General features: G+C 38.9%; 1 protein-coding gene across 35 annotated transcripts in view; it reads left to right on the top strand.

The window, feature by feature from the left end:
* The window catches only part of PTK2 (protein tyrosine kinase 2), a 355,066-nt gene that overhangs the window by 269,875 nt on the left and 62,495 nt on the right, over nucleotides 1–22,696 (top strand). For all 35 annotated transcript variants that reach the window (XR_012093771.1, XM_073018384.1, XM_073018416.1 and 32 more), the window contains 4 exons: nucleotides 2,782–2,897; nucleotides 3,905–4,005; nucleotides 8,102–8,191; nucleotides 11,744–11,948. Coding sequence is in view for 34 of the 35 variants with exons in the window: in XM_073018384.1 (XP_072874485.1) it covers nucleotides 2,782–2,897; nucleotides 3,905–4,005; nucleotides 8,102–8,191; nucleotides 11,744–11,948 (512 nt within the window). In the remaining variant the exon portion in view is untranslated. The remainder of the gene's footprint in view (nucleotides 1–2,781; nucleotides 2,898–3,904; nucleotides 4,006–8,101; nucleotides 8,192–11,743; nucleotides 11,949–22,696) is intronic.

Below are 22,696 nucleotides of genomic sequence, written 5' to 3'. Positions count from 1 at the left end.
ACAAAATCAATGTGCAAAAATCACAAGCATTCTTATACACCAATAACAGACAGAGAACCAAATCATGAGTGAACTCCCATTCACAATTGCTTCAAATAGAATAAAATACATAGGAATCCAACTTAAAAGGGATGTGAAGGACCTCTTCAAGGAGAACTACAAACCACTGCTCAGTGAAATCAAAGAGGAAACAAACAAATGGAAGAACATTCCATGCTCATGGATAGGAAGAATCAATATTGTGAAAATGGCCATACTACCCAAAGTAATTTATAGATTCAATGCCATCCCCATTAAACTACCAATGAGTTTCTTCATAGAATTGGAAAAAACTGCTTTAAAGTTCATATGGAAGCAAAAAAGAGCCCGCATTGGCAAGACAATCCTAAGCCAAAAGAAAGCTGGAGGCATCATGCTACCTGACTTCAAACTATACTACAAGGCTACAGTAACCAAATCAGCATGGTACTGGTACCAAAACAGAGATATAGACCAATGGAACAGAACAGAGCCCTCAAAAATACCACCACACATCTACAACCATCTGATCTTTGACAAACCTGACCAAAACAAGAAATGGGGAAAGGATTCCTTATTTAATAAATGGTGCTGGGAAAACTAGCTAGCCATATGTAGAAAGCTAAAACTGGATCCCTTCCTTACACCTTATATGAAAATTAATTCAAGATGGATTAGAGATTTAAATGTTAGACCTAATACCATAAAAACCCCAGAAGAAAACCTAGGCAATACCATTCAGGACATAGGCATGGGCAAGGACTTCATGTCTAAAACACCAAAAGCAACAGCAACAAAAGCCAAAATAGACAAATGGGATCTAATTAAAGAGCTTCTGCACAGCAAAAGAAACTACCATCAGAGTGCAGGCATCCTACAGAATGGGAGAACATTTCTGCAATCTACTCATCTGACAAAGGGCTAATATCCAGAACCTACAAAGAACTCAAACAAATTTACAAGAAAAAAAAACCCCATCAAAAAGTGGACAAAGGATATGAACAGACACTTCTCAAAAGAAGACATTTATGCAGCCAACAGACACATGAAAAAATGCTCATCATCACTCACCATCAGAGAAATGCAAATCAAAACCACAGTGAGATACCATCTCATACCAGTTAAAATGGCGATCATTAAAAAGTCAGGAAACAACAGGTGCTGGAGAGGATGTGGAGAAATAGGAACACTTTTGCACTGTTGGTGGGACTGTAAACTAGTTCGACCATTGTGGAAGACAGTGTGGCGATTCCTCAAGGATCTAGAACTAGAAATACCATTTGACCCAGCCATCCCATTACTGGGTATATACCCAAAGGATTATAAATCATGCTGCTATAAAGACACATGCACACGTATGTTTATTGTGGCACTATTCACAATAGCAAAGACTTGGAACCAACCCAAATGTACATCAATGATAGACTGGATTAAGAAAATGTGGCACATATATGCCATGGAATACTGTGCAACCCTAAAAAATGACGAGTTCATGTCCTTTGTAGAGACACGGATGCAGCTGGAAACCATCATTCTCAGCAAACTATCGCAATAACAGAAAACCAAACACTGCGTGTTCTCACTCATAGATGGGAATTGTACAATGAGAACACTTGGACACAGGGTGGGGAGCATCACACACTGGGGCCTGTCATTGGGTGGAGTTGGGGGGAGGGATAGCATTAGGAGATATACCTAGTGTAAATGACGAGTTAATGGGTGCAGCACACCAACATGGCACATGTATACATATGTAACAGTATGTATATACATACATATGTTGTGCACATGTACCCTAGAACTTAAAGTGTAATTTAAAAAAAAAAATGTGAGTAATCGAGTGAATAGCTCTCTCACTTTCTCCAGAATACAGAAACAAATCAGTGCATCACCAACACTTGGAAACTCATTAAACAAGTTCTTGTGCCCCACCCCAGGCCTGCTGAATCAAACACTGGGCAGGGGGCGCAGGGGAAGCACCGTGTGATTTCATCAGCTGAACATCTCTTCCTCCTCCACCCTACATTTTCAAATCAAATGGAGTGCTGATTATAATTTCTTGTTCACAGTACTTTTCTGCTTTTGCTTTTGGAGAGTTGGCTAATTCTTCTGGCTCAAAAAATATGGCTAAATATTTCTCTCATCGATTATTTAGAATTAGGTATTAAATGTGTATGCCTTTCTTTGCCATGTTAGCATTTACCTCTATTAATGGTGTCAGTGGTAGCACGAACAAGTAAGTGCAGTGTGATAAATACCCAACATGACTGTTCTGCATCCAAAACCTCATGGGGAAGGAAATAAGAGAGAAGATTCCTTCTTGTCTCTGCTTTCTCCTCATTACATTATCCTCATATCTTCCCAGAGCTACAATAAAGTTTGAAGTGGAGATAACTGACTGTGTATTAGCCTTGTTTGGATAGTAACTAGATCGTTTTTCTTCCAGTTATTATTATTTAGCAATAATTTGTACTGTGCTTTTATTCATTCCCTTGAAGCATATCTTTCTATATTTTTTAAGAAATTTGTCTGTAGTCAAAAAGATTTTAATTTCATGATAGGATTTCAAGTAAAAAATAATCTGAATCCAGAGTTTAAATGTTTCATTTACTATGCTTTATTAGAAGAGACTTGAAGCCTTTCTAATATTATTAAAAATGCATTGAAAACGGCATTATTGTTGAATGTACCTTTTTGCTTTTGATTTCAATTCACTGTCACTAATTCTTTCTTTCTTTTTTCTTTTGGCCATTGTTCCAAAAGCTGAGGTCGTTTTTGCAAGTAAGGAAATACAGTTTGGATCTAGCATCTTTGATCCTGTATGCCTATCAGCTTAGTACAGCTCTTGCATATCTAGAGAGCAAAAGATTTGTACACAGGTAAGATACAGTCATAAATCTGTTAAGTTCCCTTCTGAAAAGTAGTGATCAAGAAACAGGGACCCATTTGGACCGTCTTTGGACCCAGGGATCCCTTTGGTACCATTTTGTACCAATTCTACAAAATTGTATTCTGTATATCATTAGAATCTATTGTACACAGTTAATAGCAAGTCATGCTGCGTTATGTCCTGTCAGAGTGAGATGCCAGGGCTTGTTAATACACAGTTACAAGATTTTTACACACGTGGAGTTTAAACATTGTGATACTTTCAGGTCACTTATTCCTTACACAAACGCTATAGAGAACCTGTACTTGGCAGCAGAGCAGTGAACATGTGGAAGTGGTCTCTGAAATGAATATTATCCTGGAACTTCCCGGGACAACACAGCCTTATGAGTGACATCTGTTAGCATTCTGCGGAATTTCTGTTTATAGCCTGAGTCTCTGTTTGAATGCAAGTAAAGACCCTTAAAATTTGTTTGCCAAGTATCATATTAGAATTGGTGTTTTGTTATCCGGCATTAAAACAAACTTCATCCAAAAAAAAAAAAGAAACAAAAACTAAGGCTCTGAAAAAATCAACTGCATCAGCAAAATCATTTAAAAGTTTTCAGAAGGCAACTTTTATCTAATGATATCTCTTCAGGAATGGCAGTGTTATAGGCCCCAGTTATATATCACTGTCTATCAGTTAATGCAATTGGTAATATGGTTTTATGAACAGTAATAAGGATTTTCATTATTTTAGAATATACTTTGCCATCATTCAAAATAATCATTTATTAATGGGTAAATATCTGGCAAAAAGAATATATATGAAATAAATTTTGTGTGTGTGTATATATGAGATTTATTGTATATATCCTATAATAAATATCATATAATCTGCTTGCATTGTATATAAGCTGTCTTTCAAAGTGCCTATTGGTATGTCTTTATCTACGAGCGTATAGGTTTGTTTTTCTTATTTTAAGTCTTACTGTCTCAAATTCTTCTTTATCAGGGACATTGCTGCTCGGAATGTTCTGGTGTCCTCAAATGATTGTGTAAAATTAGGAGACTTTGGATTATCCCGATATATGGAAGATAGTACTTACTACAAAGGTAAGAAATCAGAGCAGTACCTAAGAAATAGGCTTGGAATCTTTAACGTATTTCTAAAAACAGTATGTTCTAATACGCTCACCTGATCTTTGACAGAGATATAAAATCAACTAAACGGAGGAAGCAACAGTCGTCTCAGTAATGGTGCTGGAGCAGTTGGACATCCTTAGGCAAAAAATATACCTCAATTTAAACCTCTGAATCCCATTTCAGATTAACTCAGAGTGGATTATGGACTTAATTACAAAATATTAAACTTTTAGAAAAAAACATAAGAGTAAATATTTGGCATCTAGGCCTAGGCCAGGGATCCTTAGACTTGACACCAGAAACAAGGATTCATAAAAGGAAAAAGTTGATAAACTGAACCTCATAAAAATTATGAATTTTTGTTCTGCCAAAGACCCCGTTAAAAGGATGAAAAGAGGAGCTGCAGAGTAGGAGAAGATGTGTGCCAGCCACATATCTGACAAAACTATTATCTAGAATATAGAAGGAACTCTTAAAACGTAGTAAAAAATGACACAAAGAATGCACTTAGAAATTGGCAAAAAAATAGGAAGGGACATTTCATTGAAGAGGAAACATGGATTGCACGTAAGCATGTGAAGATGTAGATGTTCCACATCTGTGTCCATTAGGAAAATGCAAATTCAGAACACAATGAGATTACAGTACATACCTGTCAGTTGTTAAAGAATATGCTAGCGAAGATGCAGAGAAACTAAATTGCTGCTGGGAATGTAAAATGGTAGAGGCATTCTGGAAGAGAGTTTGGCAAATTCTTTAAAAATTAAGCATACAAGTATTATATGACCCAGGAGTTGCATGTCTGGACATTTCTTCTGAAGAAATGAAAATTTGTACACAAAACCATACTCAAATGTTCATTGCAGTTGTATCTGTAATAGCCAGAAATTCAAATCAGCTCAAATGTCTTTCAATCAGTAGACACACCATCATCTTACACCAGATGCAGCTGGTTGTATCAATTGCCTCAGTGAAGGGGATCTGACTTAAAGATACGCAGGCTGCTAACTTCAGCACCTTGGATCCATTAGTTTGGTGGGATTTTTGTTTGTTTGCTTGTTTTGAGACAGGGTCTCGCATTGTTACTCAGGCTGGAGTGCAATGGTGCAAACATTGCTCACTACAGCTTTGGCCTCCTGAGCTCAAGAAGCCCGCCCACCTTAGCCTCCCAAATTGCTGGTACTACAGGCATGCGTCACCATGCCTGGCTAATTTTTTGTAGAGATGGGGTTTTGCCATGTTGCCTAGGCTGGTCTTTGATCAAACTCCTGGGCTGAAGCCATTCTCCTGCCTCCACCTCACAAAGTGCTGGGATTACAGGCATGAACCATCGGGCCCAGCCTCCATTAGTTTTTTTAACTGAAATCTAGCTTATGTTAGTTGTCTTTAATTTTGCCAATCTTGGAATCACATTGAATTGGTTCTTCAAATTATTACTGAACTAATATTTTTCTGAATAATGTTTTCATATTCCTAGAACTTTAAGGTTTAGATAAATCCATATTGTGCTATTAATACTGCTAATTATGACTACCATTTTACAAAGGCCAGTTTCTTAGGGTATTTGATTTTTATATTGCAAAAAAATGAACCCAGATTTTTACATGCAAAGCTACTCTCTTATTTTAATCTCATAACTATTTTCTTTCCATGTATCTTCTGTATATTATTGCCTGTCACTATTTTATTTTTAAAATTCATTTTAAATTTTTATTTTATTTTATTTTGAGACAGAATCTCGCTCTGTCACCCAGTCTGGAGTGCAGTGGCGCTGGCTGGGCTCACTGCAAGCTCCACCTCCTGGGTTCACGCCATTCTCCTGCCTCAGCCTCCCGAGTAGCTGGGACTACAGGCGCCCACCACCACACCCAGCTAATTTTTTGTATTTTTAGTAGAGATGGGGGTTCACCGTGTTAGCCAGGATGGTCTTGATCTCCTGACCTCGTGATCCGCCCACCTTGGCCTCCCAAAGTGCTGGAATTACAGACATGAGCCACTGCACCTGGCCTAATTTTTTAAATTAATTTTTTAAATTAAAATTTTTTTATGACAGGGTCTCGTTCAGTCACCCAGGCTGGAGTGCAGTGGCATGAGCACAAGTCACTGCAGCCTCAACCTCCTGGGCTCAAGTCATCCTCCTGAGTAGTTGGGACCACAGGCACATGCCACCATGCCCAGCCAATTTTTTTATTTTTTTGTAGAGATTAGGTCTCACTTTGTTGCCTAGGTTAGTCTTGAACTCATGGGCTCAAGTGATCTTCCCACCTTGGCCTCCCAAAGTGCTGAGATTACAGGCATGAGCCACTGTGCCCAGCTACCTGTCACTGTTTTTAAATGATCCTTTGATATATGAAAAGAAGATCAGTTGTTTATTTATCGTAATTATTTAGTCATTTAACTTAAAAAAGACGAAGTCAACTTTTCACTATTTTTAAATACATTTTATATCCAGCTTTGATCTTAACTGTCCCAAGTCCTAGAATTCCAATAAAGAGCTAAATTCCAAGTAGTATGATGTCCAAATTTTCGTATCATTCGAACAGCATTTTGAATAGGCAGTTGACAAATTCACACAAATATTTTCTCAGAAAGGTTAATAAGTATACATTCCATTAGGCTATAGAAATAAGTGCAAACTCCAAATAGAGATTCTTCAAAATACTCCTCTTTCTAGGAATTCTAATAGTCTTCAGAGGCAACTGATTGCTTACAGAAGAAAGTCCAGACCCTTGACATGCTGGCAGAGCCCAGCTGCTCATGCTCCATGCTTTTCTGAATCAGGGTGCTGTTCCTGTGCCCTGCTCCCTTGACCAACCCCTTCTGCTCTTACATCCTCTCCCTGCAGCCTTCCCTGGTCATCCTCTCAGTCACTGTTTCCTCTCCACTTTCAGGACACTTGGCATGCATCCACTATCTCTGTTACACCTTGTACCAAATTTGAGTATACTTCTGTCTGCCTTTTAGAATGAGAATTCTTTGAAGAAAAGGACTCGGGATTGTTCATCTTGAGAACTCAGCAGTTGAGGAAATGTTTACTAAGGTTTTGAGTGACTTGCCTTTGTGGCACAAAGAAAACGTTTAGGTCTGAAAAGGGAGCTGATTTCAGGCTTCCCTAGAGAAGTCCTTCTCAACCCATTGCCCCTTCCTGCTCCTCACATGCCTGATTATTTGTGGAGTCTGCGTTGGTGCATTCACCTAGTGGCTAACATATGTTTGTAATTCCCAAAATCAATACTCAAGGTGCTTTCATAGTCATTTGAGGACATGCACAGAGCAACAAAAAAATTGAGTATTCCCTAATACCGAAATATGCAGCTGAGGTTCAGCAAGGCTGCAGTCTCTCCCTTCTGTCGCAGCCAGAGGTGGGAAGACAGGGTCAGGGCTGGGAGGGAACGGCAGGGCAGAGCCAGCAACTCAGGCTCTGGTGGTTGGAGAGGTTTGAATCCCAACTCTGGTACCTGTTAGTGGGGCAGTCTTGGGCAAGTCACTTAACACATCTGAGCGTCCTTTTCTAAAGGAAATATAACCTACCAGAATGAGTTGTTTCATGAGTTAAGATTGTAATCTATGTGAGATACGAATATATGTGTACATATTTCTCCTGAGAGCAGTGGTTCTGTGTTTGCAACAACTTTATATAACATTAACTACCACCAGTGAGGATCGACTATATATTATTTATTATTAGCAGGATATGTGTATAGCAAGCATTCTAAGCTACAGATAAGTATCTCTTCTGTAAACTGTGGAATCTTACATAATGGAGTTGCACCTAATACCTGCACCTAAACCCCTGGTAAACTGGGGTTTGCTCTCCCTCCCTGTTCTTTGCCTCTCTCTAGAGAGAAGGACATTAGTATTTTATTTATCTACCATCTAACCATTCCTCACCCCTAAGTGACCTCAAAACATAAAGTAAATGAAAAGTAATTCTCCCAAAGAGATGGAAGATTCAAGGGGTCAAATAGTTAAAGCTTTTTCCTTTAATACTGAAAATCTCAGCTAGCTCTGTTAGATTCTTAAGCAGATAACAAGGAAAATTTATTTTCTAAAATTAATCTTCTAGCTTCCAAAGGAAAATTGCCTATTAAATGGATGGCTCCAGAGTCAATCAATTTTCGACGTTTTACCTCAGCTAGTGACGTATGGATGTTTGGTGAGTATTCTTAAAAGTTTTGTATTATTTAAAAATTATATTTCATATGTTATACCAAAAAAAAAAATCTCTCTTTGGAATATGTAGGTTGATTTGCCTTCCCTAACCTGATCATCTCCTCATCAGACTTCTTTTGATTAATTTGACAATAAATAGCCTGGCATCTACTGTGCATCAGCTTCTGGGCACAGCTTCCATAAGGGTCCACAGTTCTGATTGCCCAGCTCCTTCCATCACTCTTCCTTTCTGTTCCCCTTTGCTGTCTCTTCTTTCCTCACAGGGGGATATTTTGCTCATTTCCTTCTTTCTTTTCTCTCTCTCCCTTTGCCGTCTAATTCATTCTTTTCATATGAGTGACATTAAACAGTAAACACCTGGCCCCTCCAACCCTGAGTATCTAAAATTCTACCTTGTCTCTTTATTCTGGGGTCCAAGCTCCTTCCTAACCTATCTCAAGACTTGGAAGTTTGATCCTTTGTTTTCTGTAGCTTCTGCTTTTTTGATAATCTCATTTGTTCTTCCTCACCTGCTGTAAGGTCATCATTCTCCTGCTCTGTGGTTATTGAAATTCCTTCTAGCTGGTGTAAAAGTGTGGCTCTCATTTATTCTTTGCTACTTATTTAAAATACTTTATCCAAATTTTAAAATTACTCACTATTTTTAACATGAATGGCTCTTCCCTTGACCCCACTCTTCATTTTTCTTGGTGTTATTCCTTCTACCCAGAATGCCTTATCCTTATACCTTCCTCTTCCAGTTGAAATCCTACCTAACCCTCAAGGTCCACCTTAAACGTCCTTGAAGCCTTCCTCTTCCTTTCTGTACATTTCCTACACTTTCTCTCTTTGTCATAACACTCATGTTGATTCTGTGAATAGACTTGTGGACATGTTATCTCTCCTAAATTAGAAACTACTTTGGAGGAGATGCCCTGTTAAGATTATGTACCTTTTTTCCTCTTATAAATAAAAATAACAGATCAAGTATGTGTTCTTATTTTTTTTCTTCTGTTTACTTACTGTTGATTCTTAATCATCGTTTAATGTCCCAATAGATAACTAGGTGAAGGAAGGAACTTTCAAATAGAACAGGATACGGCATGACATGATTAGAAAAAGCTCTGAAGTCCAATTGATGTGGTTCAAATCCCAAGGCCTTGATTATTAGCTGTGTAATCCACAGAGCAAGTAACTTACCTTTTCAGAGAAATTTCATGTTTCAAAACTTCTAAGATGCCTGTTTTTTTACATGTTAACATTTCTAGAACTGGAGTGTATCTTAAAATCAGTGGCATTTTACAGTCGGTAATAATTGGAGGCATTTTTTAATGTAGTTATACTTGCTTTCACTCATGTGGACTTTGTTTTGTTAATATTGTTACTGTAGTGTCTGAATGACTTTGAAAGAGCTCTTTTGGTAAGAATAAAATAAAAATTCTAAGAGGGAAGAAAGAATTGTATCACACTTTAGTTTTCAACATTATTCTCCCTTTTTTGGTCATATAAACTAATGATGTTTCCTATAATCAGTGGATGTGATTTTTGTCAAATGTGATATAATGCAGTATTTAAAGAAACATAACATAAGGTTGTTGTGAGGATTAAGGGTAATATATGAGGCTGGGCGTGGTGGCTCATGCCTGTAATTCTAGTACTTTGGGAGGCCAAGGAGGAAGGATCACTTTTAACCCAGGAGTTCAAGACCAGCCTAGGCAACATAGCAAGACCCCATCTCTACAAAAAATACAAAAATTAGCTGGTTTGGGTTGCGTGTGCCGATAGTTTCAGCTACTCAGGAGGCTGAGGTGGGAGCATCACTTGAACCTGGAAAGTGGAGGCTGCAGTGAGCTGTGATGGAGACTTTGTCTCAAAAATATATGTATTTGTAAAATGTCTAAGAAGTGTGCCAGGAACACCTTAAGTTCTTCAGAAGTGATACCCAGTGTTGCTACTACTGATGATATTGTTGTAACTTCTTGTGAGAAAAGCAGTACTAAGGCATTATGTTTGTCAGATACTCTTTACATTGAAATTCTTGGATTCTTGGCTAAGTTCAGAATCTAATTCACATCAAGATGGTAATATGCCTTGCTTCCTTTGAGGCAGATTTCATTCTAGGTTCTAAAGATGCAAAAATAAAGTCACAGTTCCTTTCTTCAAGGCATCAGTTGTACATTGTGATAGAAGTAGATTTGAAATGACAGAAACTTTTCCCAGAGGAAAAGCATTATAAAGAACTACATTACAAATGTACCTACAAAGAAGAGAGCTTGTGAGGAAGGTAAAGGGATGTTTTTGGTGTGTTCCACAGGTAGCAAGAAGCCCAGAATAACCAAGTGCAGAGCAGTGATGATAAGGCACTAGGAGAAAACATCCGCCCTTTACACCACCAGTTCTCTCCATTTCCTTTCCATTGCATTGTATGTTCATTGCCAGTTTTAGGTTTCTTGTTTGTTTTAAAGGTGAATTTTTAAATTTTTTTTTAAATTTTAGATTCAGAGGGTCCATGTGCAGGTTTGTTACATGGATATGTTGCACAGTCCTAAGGTTTGGGCTTCAGTGGAACCTATCACCCAAATAGTGAACATAGTACCCAATGGGTAGTTTTTCAACCATTACCGACCTCGTTCCCCCCCTGCTCTTTTATTCCCCGGTGTCTGTTGTTTCCATCTTCATGTCCATATGTATCCAGTGTTTAGCTCCCTCTTATAAGTGAGAACATGCAGTGTTTGGCTTTCTGTTTCTGTATTAATTCACTTTGGATACATGACTTTCAGTTGTTTCTGTGGTGCTGCAAAGGCCATGGTTTCATTCTTTTATGCCTGCGTAGTATTACATGGCATGTATGTACTACATTTTCTTTATCCCATCCTAAAGGTGAATTTTTAAGGATTATTCAGAAGATACTGAGAAAGGATTGGATTTCCCAAGGGTAGAATGCAAGTAAACTTTTTGCGGTCACACTGTGGCATTTATAGACAAGATGACTTGAAGCCCAAAGTTCACATCTTTCCTGGGGGAAAACAGTGACCTGTCCATGAATCAACCAGATAATGACGCCTTTATGCACTCTAGATAAGAAGAGGCCAACCTTGTTAAGGGAAACTTGTTAAGGAATCTTAGTTTTCCAAAAGCATAAGACTTACACTAGTATTTTCTTTATTGGACCTCAGGCCAGCTGCTCTAATTATAAACAGGTGAGACTGAAGTGGGACAGATTAAAATTCAGCGTTTCCTGAACTAGTTCATTAAGCCACGAAGTAACACTGTAGCTAGTGGGCAATTTTCTAATAGTGTTTTTCTAGAGAAATAAACTGAGAAAAATTATAGCATTTTTCTTGATTAATAATTTAACATTTCATTATTTACATCATATTAAATCATTAGGTTATTCTTATTTTATACTAGAGTGAATATAATGCTGCTTTGGTAGATAACTTGCCCATTACCTCCCAGCTGGTACTCGGGTGCCTAGAAAAATGATTTTCTTGGAACCTGGGAGTTACACTCTTCATACTGAGCTCACTGTTGTGTTTTCATTCCCACTTGACAGGTGTGTGTATGTGGGAGATACTGATGCATGGTGTGAAGCCTTTTCAAGGAGTGAAGAACAATGATGTAATCGGTCGAATTGAAAATGGGGAAAGATTACCAATGCCTCCAAATTGTCCTCCTACCCTCTACAGCCTTATGACGAAATGCTGGGCCTATGACCCCAGCAGGCGGCCCAGGTTTACTGAACTTAAAGCTCAGCTCAGGTAGGAGTTGGCGGGAGAGAGGGCCTGGGGGTGGGGGCAGATTATGCTGCTTCTCCTCCTTGCAGTAATAGCATTTTAAGGTCATTATATCAGTATGTCTAAGGCCGAACTATTTTTCGTTCAAATGCAATTACTTCTAAAATTGATTTGCATTTCTTCTTACCTTGCTAGAGTCTTAAGTAAATTATATCTTTAAAATTTTAATAAAGCTCCAATTATGGTCAAATCTCTCTCCCCTAGCTTCTGACTTAGCATGGCTTGCAAGATCCATAATAACATAGTCCCTAGTTACCTCACTCATCTCATCTAACACAACCCTCTATCTCTATCTCCCTCACACTTTGTGATCCAGCAATACCTACTTATAATTCTCCTAACACAGCTCACTGCCTTTTCACATGCTGTCTTCACTCCCAGAAATCCCTTTCCTGACCTTTGCCACCTGTAAACTTTTATTCAGTTTTCAGAACCCAGCTCAGATGTTACCTGCTCTAGGAGGCCTTCCTAATCAGCCCTGCTCCGAAAGAGATAGTTATTCCTTTGGCACCTTTTGAATACTTCTGTTTTTATATTTAAAACATCCATTGCTTGTTCAGGTGCCGTTTTGTGGCTCCTACTTTGTGCCAGGTACTGTTAAACCCCTGGAGGAAGCACGCGGGGACATTAGTGTGCTGAATCCCTCAGAGGAGCATGTGCATACTCTACCCTGTTGCCTGGCCTGGAGAGGTTCTTGTTTGCTTGTCTGTGTCCCCAGCTATACTCAGAGCTCTTGACGGGCATCATTGTGTCTTACTGATTTCTGTAGCCCCAGTGCCAAGCATAGGATCTGGCACCATATAAGTGCTCAATAAACATTTGTTGAATTGAATTGGAGTCTAGAATGAGACTTAATACTGTAATAAACAAGATATTGTAATATAACACATAGGCATGAGAAGCTTTATTATATAAACAATACCATGGTTCAATGTGTGCTGTGTTACCTGTTTTCACACTTGGGGACTTCCTCGATTTTACGTGAGTGTTTATGGGTTTGTGTTTCATGCTGTATTTTAGTGTTTTTCCTAAAAATCATCAACTACAGAGTCCAGGCTTTCACCATCTAGCCCAGCCTTCTCTCCACATGTTCAAGCTGTTCAACCTGCTAGACAGGATTCCTTTTAAGGAGAATATTTCAAAGAAGAATTAAGACCCATAGGTAGAAGCACAAAGGATTCATCCAGTCTGAAAATGTTTGCTAAGCACCTTTGTTATTCTAAGCTAGGTTCTGTGGGTTCAACAGTGAGCAAGACCCAATCCCGGCTCCCAGAGAGTTTAAAGTCTGGTGGAGGAGACCGAGGTATCACCGGTTATTACAATACAGTGAGCACCACATCAGAAAGACCAGCCACACTCTTGGTCTCCTTCCCCATAACTCTCACGCGCTGGCCTGGTTCTACTTTTCAAGGCCCCATAGAACAACCCTACTCTGCCTTTCACACAATAGGCCTTCAGGGTAATTCTAAACAGCTTCCTTACCTCCTCTTAGCTTCTTCTAGCCAAAAATCTTCAGTTCCTTAATTAATTCTCATATAACTTAACTGCCTATTCTCTCACTTTTACAGCTGGTTTTTGGACATGCTTTATTGCATGTTTTGCTCCTATTTGTTCCTCCTTGATCCTTCCTCAGGATTTGACAGTTTCTGTCCTTGACATTGTTCCTCTCTGATACCAGTTCTATCACCCTACCTCCCTGGCATCTCTTTCTACCTCACTGACTTGCCATCTCTCCACCATTACTATGAGTATTAACTGAATTTCTGTTCTCCGCCTCTTACTTTCTCCCATTTTCTCTCATTACTCTTCCTGGATGTCTGACCCATTCACACGGCTTTGCTTCTCACCTCTCTCTGTCTGTAGTTCAGTCCTGCCCTTTTCTCAAGTCCCAAACTTACATTTTAAATTGCTGGCTGGGCATCATGTTTATCCAGAAAGCAAAGCTGTTACATTCTCCTCTAAGCCAGCCCTTCCTCCTCACTTCCTCCAGGTTGGAATAGTGCCTTTATCTTTGACATCATCTTGGAGTCATGCTTCACTCCTTGTGCACACCCCCCATCCTCCATCCTGCGCTCTTCTCCCATCTATCTGGCATGACCAGCTTAGTCAATCTTCCTGAACTGTCACTGGAAAAATAACTCGCCTGGTCAAAACAACTTTCAGTGGGGTTTTGTCACCTTTCATGTTTGGTTAAAGGCTTCCACGGTAACATTTAGGCCTCATTTCATTATGGCCTGAGATTGTCTTCCCATCCCTTTCACACATGGTAGCTAAACTAACCCTCCTCTCAGCCCAGAATGCCTCCTCCTTCACTTGGGGAGATCCTACCCATCTTTCTCGGCTTCTTTCATGCACTGGGTCTTCTGTGACTTCACAGCTGACTAGCCTCCACCCTCTGAGTCTCCAAAGCTCTTTGTTCTTATCAGGCTTACCCTATGCTGCCGTAGATGGCTGCAACCCGTGTTCAATTCAGTTTGATAAACACTGTTGAGCACCTACAGTAGCTGAACCTGGTGCTAGTCACTGGGGCAAAGATGACTAAAACACTTTTCCTGCCCTCGAGGAGCTCACAGTCTAGTATGTCTCATCCCCTACTAGACTGAAGCTCCTTGAGGACAGGGATGGTCATACTCACCTCGGTGTTGCCTGAACCTCCAGGCCAGGAACCTAGCTAGCTAGATACAGAAAGGGTCACCCAGGCACTGAGTTCAAGGCTTAGAACATATGAGTGATTCTTAACATTAAGGAATGCTCCACTGAGGTAAATTATCTCCAAAAAGTATCAATACATATTTTTAGAACTACATATAATTACTTTAAATATGTACCTGTGGTATAATTTATGGATATCTTCTTATATACTACTAGCACAGGTAATTCAGCATTCATTCATTCTGCGTTGTTCTGTTTTAGAAATGGTGTTTAACTTTGCGTTTTGAACATATATAATTGGGCTACCAAATAGGCCACCATTTTATATTATAAAATGTAACTATGTAGTATAATTGCTTACTTGAACATTTACATATAACAGTATATCACAATAACTAAATAGGTTACTAATTTTTTGAAAATTTTTATTATTTCCACGATTTTAACAAACAATAAGTTTGGATAGCCCTTTGGTAGTTAAAAACCATGGTAGTTAAAAATGTTTCCCAAATCCCATTCTTCTTCTTGACCTCAAAAGAATTCTCCTTCCCTAGCTCAAAAGAATACTTGCAAGTAGACTCAAATTACTGTGGGATTCCCCTTATCTTTAACTGGAGTGTATGTGTGTGTATTTTATTTTGTTGAGGCGGGATCTCCTCTGTTGCCCAGGCTGGAGTGCAGTGGCACCATCTTCGCTGCCTGCAGCCTCCATCTCCCATGCTCAAGTGATTCTCCCACCTTAGCTCCCGAGTAGCTCAGACTACAGGCATGCACACCACACCACCACACCCAGCTAATTTTTTGTATTTTTGGTAGAGATGGGGTTTCGCCATGTTGCCCAGGCTGGTCTCAAACTCCTGAGCTCAAGCAGTCCGCCCACCTTGGCCTTTCAAAGTGCTGAGATTGCAGGCATGAGCCACCATGCCCAGCCTGATGTATTTGTTTTTGACTATATTAGTTGAGAAGTGATTTTTGGTATGGAACCTTTTGGGCAAACTCATAGGAAAATCACCTTGGTCATACTTTGATGAGGTGATGTCTATGACTCAAGAAACCTGTCCTTCCTACATCCTGTTTATTCATAGGTATTAATTCATTGAGAAGTAGAATGAGATTAACCTGCAAGTGGTCTGTTATCAAGTATAAAAAATTCCTCAATAGGAATACCTTTAATTGATCAATACTGAAATTTTCTTATAATGCATACTTTAGCATTTTTGTGCTTTATGACTGTCAGGTTATAAGAGCGCACTAATTATTTTTTGAGTGAGCGCACTAAGTATTTTTTGCCCGGGCGCGGTGGCTCACTCCTGTAATCCCAGCACTTTGGGAGGCCAAGGCGGGCGGATCACCTGAGGTCAGGAGTTGGAGACAAGCCTGGCCAACATGGTGAAACCCTGTCTCTACTAAAAATACAAAAATTAGCCGGGCGTGGTGGCAGGTACCTATAATCCCAGCTACTCAAGAGGCTGAGGCAAGAGAATCGCTTGAACCTGGGAGGCGGAGGTTGCAGTGAGCTGAGATCGCGCCATTGCACTCCAGCCTGGGAGACAAGAGCTAGACTTTGTCTCAAAAAAAAAGAATGGCATTTAATTCAGTTAATTCTTTGTGAGGTACTATGACAGGGAAACCATAATAAACAGCTTTAGTATTTGCCTTTTTGCAGGTATGTTCAAAAATAATATGTCCCAACAGTACTCTTCTTGACTAAGGTGTTGGTACCACTATTTTAAAAAAGAACATCAGCTTTATCTCAGATTAGAAAAATATTTTAGATTAATATAAAAATTCTTAAATATATTTTAGGCAAATTAGGGCAGTAAACAAAATTACCACTTTAAAATTTTGTGTTACGATTTTTGTATATTTTAAAACTTTTTATTGGTGTTTAATAAACACACCAAGAAGTGACAGTTTACTGGATTTCCACCAGTTGGATACAGTGTGTCACCAGCATCCAAAATGAAAGTACTACCAGCATCCCAGAAATCTTCCACATGCCCCTTTCCAATCACTGTTCACCCTCCACGGGTAACCTCTATCTTGACTATAGATTGGTTCTGCTTGTTTTTGAACATGATGTAAATGGTATCAGTCAGTACTTACTTCATATATATATAATTTATTTTACTCAACAGTTTGTGGAATTAATCCATATTATTCATGTAGTTATACTCAATTCTCGTTGTATAGTGTTCCATTTGTGAATATACTATAGTTCATTCCACTGTTGGTGAAAATTTGTATACTTCTAATTTGGGGCTCTCAAGAATATTGCTCTGTAAATTAGATGATATAGTAAGTGGTATGTAAACAGATTTACCTGATGCTTTATGTTCTAAAGAACACCAGTCTTGTAAGTATCACCTTGGAAAACAGTCCCTGATTTTGAACTGGTCTTCCATCATTGAGCTCTTTAGGAATATTTTTAGAACCAGTACCATGTGCATTGATAGCAAATCTCCATCCTCTACAGTTAGCTCTTCTAGTTATAACATTGAAATAGCTAGTAGTTAGTTCAACCATTATGGAAAACAGTATGGCGATTCCTCAAGGATCTAGAACTAGAAGTACCATATGACCCAGCCATCCCATTACTGGGTATATACCCAAAGGATTATAAATCATGCTACTATAAAGACACATGCACACGTATGTTTATTGCGGCACTATTCACAATAGCAAAGACTTGGAATCAACCCAGATGTCCATCAGTGACAGACTGGATTAAGAAAATGTGGCACATATACACCATGGAATACTATGCAGCCATAAAAAAGGATGAGTTTGTGTCCTTTGTAGGGACATGGATGCAGCTGGAAACCATCATTCTTAGCAAACTATCACAAGAACAGAAAACCAAACACCGCATGTTCTCACTCATAGGTGGGAACTGAGCAATGAGATCACTTGGACTTGGGAAGGGGAACATCACACACGAGGGCCTATCAAAAGAAAGAAAAAAGAAATAGCTAGTAGTTATAGAACAATTTCTGTTGGCAGGCATTGTGCCATGAACTTTTATACACTATTTCACCTTAATCCTCACAGTCCTGGGACATAGAGGTAGTATCTTCATCGTCAGTTTACGATGATGAGGAGACTGAAACTGTGTGGTTAGGCACCTGACAGAAGGACACAGAGCTGGAATTCACCTGAGTCCAGAGCTTGAGCTATGAGCCGTCATGCTTTACTGACTGCCTTGATGTTTATTGGCTAGAAGTCATTAAGTGTGCCTGCCATTTTATGATTTGGACTGGTGAGCAGGTTGTTAATATTGGTTAGTTAAAAAGGAAAAAGAAAAAAAATTACTATTACAGAGAATTCCTGCAGCTGATTTTCTTACATTGTTTATCAACCGAAGTCCTTAAAGGGAATGGCAGCATCATTAGCAGATGCACAGAGGCCCTACCCACAGGCTTTGAGGGGGACAGGGCTTCCTTGTGTACTTTCAAAGTATTTTCTTACTGGTGTTACTTGTTTTATTGGCATATTTTGAGTGTGTTGTATTTTGCTGCTGTGGAACACAATAATTTCACATACATTGGGGAGCAGGTTTGGAAGTTTTGAACAAGTCACCTAGAGTTGACTTCAAGCAGATCAGAGCCAAACCATGGCACAGTGTCATCCAGAGAGCCTGCTGGGAACTGCTTGTATACAGAGCTTTCACTCCAGCTGGGGGGTGTTGGAAGTTTTTGTTCGGGGGTTTTTGTTTTTGATTTTGTGTGTGTGTGTTTCTTTTGGTTTTTGATTTCTAGTTATTTGTCTTAACCATGTGCTGTCATGTTTTGCTTCTTAACTTTATCAAACAAAACCAGCCTTTGGGAGAATGTTTGGTCAGAGCTATAGCTTAGCTCAGCATGGGTGCAGACAGATTTTCTTACTTTTTTTTCATATCACTTCTCAGTATCATACCTAAGTGAAGTTGCAAGGCATCTAAGGAACACAAACTATTTCAGTTGATCTGTGAGACTGCCAGTTCAAGCTATTATAGCAACACCTTGAGAGTAAATGGGCATGTATGCATTATATAATTTTTCAAAGAATGTTTAAAAGATTGTGTGGCTTTGGGCAAGTTACTAAGCCTCCCTTGTAAGAGCAAGATCACAGATATACTACCCATATTCTCAAGAATAAATAAATAATCTGGCCAGTCTCAGTGGCTCACACTTGTAATCCCAGCACTTTGGGAGGCCGAGGCCTGAGGTCAGGAGTTCAAGACCAGCCTGGCCAACTGGTGAAACCCCATCTCTACTAAAAATACAAAAAAAATAGCCAGGCATGGTGGCAGATGCCTGCGAATCCCAGCTACTCAGGAGGCTGAGGCAGGAGAATCCCGTGAACTCAGGAGGCAGAGGTTGCAGTGAGCCGAGATCGTGCCACTGCACTCCAGCCTGGGCAACAAGAGCGAAACTCTGTCTCAAACAAACAGATAAATAAATAAATAATCCATGTCCATTGCTCATGGTAAGCACACACACTGTGTTAGCTAATTTAGAAGTAGGTAGTAGTAGCAATAAAGCTTTCCTTGAAAATCCAGAAGGGACCTGGCAATCTTAGAGTACAGAAGAGTTATCAGTTATAGTTAGACATCCTTAAAAATATATAGTTATTTGTATTTAATTTTAAGGTAACCAGTAACAGAATTGTGCAGAATTATGAGCTTTGGAATGACAGATCTCACTTTGAGTCCTGGCCCCACCACTTTACCGTCCTTGGGAAACATCTTTAGCTTTTCTTTTCTTTTTTGTTTTTTTTGAGACGGAGTCTCGCACTATCATCCAGGCTGGAGTGCTGTGGTGCAATCTCTGCTCACTGCAACCTCCACCTCCCCTGGTTCAAGCAATTCTCTTGCCTCACCCTCCCGAGTAGCTGAGATTACAGGCGTGTACCACTGTGCCGGGCTAATTTTTTTTGTATTTTTAGTAGAGACAGGGTTTCACCGTGTTGGCCAGGCTGGTCCTGAACTCCTGACCTGAAGTGATCTACCCTCCTGGGCCTCCAAAAGTGCTGGGATTACAGGCATGAGCCCCCGTGCCCAGCCTTCTTTCTCTACTTTTCTAAAAAGTGTAGTACTCTTTCTACTCAGTAGCTACTTTCTAGGGTTCTTATGAGTTTTGAGTGAGTGTTAGCTATTCTTATTATTCAGATAATAAGAATACCAAGATACTTGGTATCAAAATATCAAGCACATCTTTTTGATGTTTTATATCGATGTATTATAGATATATGAATTTTAAAGTATTAATCTGTGAACCACATCTTAAACATGTTTAATCTGTTTTGGATTCTTCACTTATCCCACAACGTGAATTTTAAATTAGAAGTCCTAGGTTTGATTAATGACATGAAATTGCTTGTACTACTGTGTGTTTTTTTCAAGTGATTTTGTATTTGCTTCCAAAATTCCTTTCAAAGGTGGTGTCTCAATTCCTCTTTAGTCATTATACCAGTTTTTTTTTTTTTGTTTTGTTTTTTTGCATTGCTATGCTGTTGGGTCTAGATATTATCTAGAAGAGTAATCTGTTTCACAATTATAGCTATGTACAGTTAAAATGTTCACAACGTGTGAACTTTAGGAGTTTTTTTGTTTGTGTTCTGTTTTGGCCCTCAGTCTTCCCGGTGATAAAAAGCAAACTGCAAATCTGAATTTAATAGGAATTTAATGTAAAATGTAAATTGTTTCTACTGAAAATTGTATCTTAGCTGCTTCATATCTAACAATAATTCTTACCCCTCATTGGTTCTCACCCACACATCTCTACCGTAGTACTGTCTTTGCACAATTTGCCAAAGTGCACAATTTGGCACTTTGAAACCAATAACTTAACATCTACCTCTCTTTCTCTGCCTTAATTTTTTTCTCAGACTTGGATTTTAGCAATACCTTTTGTATTATGTTTTTAGTGCTTGCTCTGGGAATTACACTATACATCTTAACTTTTCATAGTTTACTTAGAGTTAATCATTGTACTTCATATAAAATGTAGAAACTTTGCCAGCAGGAATGTCCATTTACCACTACTACCTTGGTCCATTATGCTGAAGTTGTCATGTATGTTACATATGCCATTAACCTCACAAAATTAGATTATGATTTTTGTCTTAAATACCATTTTAAAGAAAGTAAGGAAACTTCTATATTTAACTTCGTACAGTGCTCCATTCTTCTTGAAGAACTTATTTCCATTTGGTTTCCCATCAGATGAAGAATTTTTTTAGCATTTCTTATGGTGCACATCAGTTGGTGGTGAATTCTATTAGTTGTATATTATCTAAAAATGAGTTGAACTTAACTTTGTTGATAGGAATTTCAGGTTAACAGAGTTGTAATTTTTTTTTTTCCCCAGCACCTTAAAGATGTTCTTTTACTGTCTTCTGCCCTGTTATGTTTAATGAGAAGTCACTGGTAATACAATTGTTACTTTGTATGCAGTGTGTCATTTTTCTCTGGCAGCTTCCATGATTTTCTTTCTTTGATTTTTCAACAGTTTAAGTAGGATGTGCTTGGGTGTGGTTTTCTTAATGTCAGTTGTGTTTAGGATTTGCTGATTCAAAAGGTTGAATCTATAAACATATCCTTTATAAAATTAGAAAAACTTAGATCATTATTTCTTCAGATATATTTTTCTGTTCTGTTTTCCTTCTCTTCTTCTGAGATTCCAGTTGCATGTGTGTTAAGACTTCTGATGGTGTCCTTCAGGCCAAGTCCCAGAAGCTCTCATTGTCACCTTCTCTTTCCCTTGCTCTTCCTCCTCTCCCCATTCCTGACCTTCCCTGCTTCAGATTGGATCATTTTTATTCACTTACCTTCAGGTACCCTAACTCCTTTTCTATTATCCCTATCTACTGATCACTTCATCCAATGGAGATTTTATTTCATATGCTGTATTTTTTGGTAATAGAATTTCTGTCTGGCTCTTTTTGTGTGTGTGTGTGTGTGTGTGTGTTCTATTTCTCTGCTGACATTTCCTGTAATCCATTATGAATAAATTTTCTTTTATGCCGTTGAATATAATAGCTTCTTTTAAATCCTTGCTAATTTCAACATCTGAGTCATCTGTAGAATCAGTCTCCTTTAAATTTTTTTTTCTCTTGAGAATGGGTCACATTTTTATGTTTTTTTGTATATCAAGAAGTGTTAGATCATATCCTAGACATTGTGGCTGATGGGTAGGTAGCAGAACTGCTTTCCACTGTGAGCAGCAGTGCAAATCTCTGTTCAGTTATTTTAGCCTTAGCTAGGCTGCTTGGAGTCTGCACTGTGTGCATGCTTCTAGGATCAGCAGAGATTTATTTAGAATATATACTCAGAATTCGAAGCACTCCTTCCCTGGCTGTATTCATTCTGGGATTTCTCCCTTCCTTTTTTCCTGTTACCTTTATGCTAGCTGTGGTTGCTCCAAACTCATTTCTCTGGTTGTTCAAGCCAATAACACTGGCGCCTAACTTCTCACTAATGGCCATTAGAAAGTGGGGACCCACCCAGTGCCATTCTCTTCCTTCTCATGACAGCTCCCTCCAGAATCTGGCTGCCTGTGGTTGCTCTCCCATGCTGTCACAGTTGTTTCTTACATCCAGAGTATATAGTTCCTATCTGCAAAAGGGTTGGTCAAATAAGAGCTACTCACACGTAGCAGAAACAGAAAAAGATGTCAGCATTTTAAAGTAACATTTGCGGAGGCTCATGCCTGTAATCTCAGCAGCTCAGGAGACTGAGATGGGAGGATCACGTGAGTTCAAGAGGCCGAGGCTGCAGTGAGCCATGATCGAGCCACTGCACTCCAGCCTGGGTGACAGACCACAATCCCAATTCAAAAAATAGAAAAAAATAAAGGTACAATCTTAGCGGATATCAGGGTTTTTTAAAAATAATTTTGAGATCGATATAGCACAATAACCAAACAAAGGCTTTATTTACTACAGTTGGAGAAACAATAAGAGAGAAATGTGATTTCAATATATCCATGAAACTGAATTTCCAGTCTACCACTGGTAACTAAAGGCCATAATCTCCAGCATTACTGCTTATGAGAAAAGAGAAAAAGAGCAGAGGCATA

Source organism: Chlorocebus sabaeus, chromosome 8 (assembly GCF_047675955.1).
Source record: "Chlorocebus sabaeus isolate Y175 chromosome 8, mChlSab1.0.hap1, whole genome shotgun sequence".
NCBI classification, from domain to species: Eukaryota; Metazoa; Chordata; class Mammalia; order Primates; family Cercopithecidae; genus Chlorocebus; species Chlorocebus sabaeus.
The sequence above is the reverse complement of the archived record's forward strand: the minus strand, read 5'-3'. Positions and strand labels throughout refer to the sequence as shown.